The sequence below is a fragment of the Bipolaris zeicola genome (assembly GCF_000523435.1).
Source record: "Bipolaris zeicola 26-R-13 unplaced genomic scaffold scaffold_673, whole genome shotgun sequence".
Classification (NCBI taxonomy): domain Eukaryota; kingdom Fungi; phylum Ascomycota; class Dothideomycetes; order Pleosporales; family Pleosporaceae; genus Bipolaris; species Bipolaris zeicola.
Window position 1 is genome coordinate 1 of NW_006912722.1, and position 1,785 is coordinate 1,785.

General features: G+C 49.0%; 1 protein-coding gene across 1 annotated transcript; it reads right to left on the reverse strand.

Annotated features, from left to right (window-relative positions):
* Positions 1-45: 45 nt before the first annotated feature.
* COCCADRAFT_113639 (uncharacterized protein) lies at positions 46-1,254 on the reverse strand (the record flags this gene model as incomplete). The annotated part of the gene is made up of 4 exons (XM_007720816.1): positions 46-731; positions 785-981; positions 1,059-1,129; positions 1,183-1,254. The coding sequence occupies 4 exons, from the start codon at positions 1,252-1,254 to the stop codon at positions 46-48; spliced, it is 1,026 nt and encodes a 341-aa protein (XP_007719006.1).
* Between the last annotated feature and the right edge of the window lie 531 nt (positions 1,255-1,785).

The window sequence follows — 1,785 nt, forward strand, 5'->3', positions numbered from 1 at the left end:
CTCGCCAGACAACCTCACGGAACACTAGCGTAAAGCTCACCGGCCTTAGTGTGGGACCCGGCAAGAGAAGTATAGATCCAAACCCCGTGTAACAAGAAGCAGCACACAGACAAGTCCTAGCATGGCTGCTGCGATTGGTTCTGAGCCTGTTGCATCTACTAGAGTCTGGATCCACGGTTGACCATATGGAGTGCCAATAAGAGCTGCATAATCATTGCCTTGCCTTAGAAACAGAACAATGCTCATTGACAGCGCTCCCAAGCTGTTTGTGAGGAAGCCGATAATTGTAGCCTTTGGGTTAGATTGGGATGCATTCTTTACTTCCTCCGCTAGATGGGTAGTTGCGTCTCCACTGCCCATGGTTAATATAGGCGCAATCATGCCCACCATGGTTGCGACAGCAGTATTGCCCCATCCACTCGGATCCTTGAATTCAAGGAAGATTTCTGTGGCGTCGGATTTTGGGCCCATGACGATAAGTACTGAAAGAAAGGCAACAAATACCATCATGTAGGGGATAATCATCAAACCCTCACCATATGGAAGGTATTTTGCAAGCAATGTGTTCCAGATGATTGCAAAGGTGGCAACCGATATGCAGAGAAGCGTGCTATGCATTGGTGCTGGTTTATAGGACGACGATATCAACGCGATTAAGCCTCGGATCTGTTCACCGGTTAAGAAGCAAGTACCGGCCATTCCCGCTTGCCATCCAAGGAAAGTTAGCCATCCTGATTGCCTTAGTCAGTAACGTCCGCCGAGAGGTTGTATGGGAGTAACATACCAACAACGTAACTTATGCATTTTCCCCAACGTCCTGGTAAATGAATTCCAACCCAGACGTACGGGCCACCCGATGATGGGTGCATGGACGTCTGTTCAGCTATGCATAATGTGACGGCTAGCATTCCGCACAGAACAACACAGAGCATCCAAATACCGCCAGCTGGGCCCCCATTCTGGAGAGATACTCCATTTCCACTTAAAAAAAGCAAATCAGCGCCACAGCATTTCTTAATCACGATACTCGTGTAGTTATGGTCTTTGGCAATACATACATGAGCGCGTATACCCAATTATTGCCAATGAGCAACGCAAAACCAAGTAGCGTGTAAATGCTGAAGTTTCGCTATTCACATGGTTATTTTGTGGACAAGCGAAGATAGCAACACTGTCACTCACATTAAGCTTTTGTTCGATGCCCAGCTGTTGCATGTCGCTCTGGTCCTGGGTCGTGCCGGATTCTGTAGCCATAGTTGCGATGGAGAGATATGCAGTAGAGAAAAGTGATAGATTGATGGTATTTCAGGGGTTGGGAATCTGTCGCGAGACAGTTAATAGTTTATAAGGAATTCACAAAACACTACTAACATCTAAACAGGGAATCAGTGCACCAGCCTACGCGATGTATGATCACAAGGGCACCCACAGTGCCATCCTTGCGAATTGATGCTTGGATCCTGGTAGATACGGACGAAAGTGTCGGCCACATTCCGCCACCCCCGTGACGGGACGAGGCTCCTCGGGCCCGTTTGGACAGGATAGCCGGCCCGAGGGCCTGCATCATGCACGATACCGCGGATGTACTTTTTACTGGTCTTTTGTGCACTAGTGTATGGCCTGGGGTCATGGTCTCGGCCGTTATCCATGCTCGCTTGTTGGTGGCTGACATTGGCTTTCGGACGTATCCCGCATTGGTTCCCGATCTGCAGAAGAATGCAACGGAACCAATGGCAAGGCACTTGCGCAACCCACGTTTTCGGTACACTCAAATGTCTGGAAACA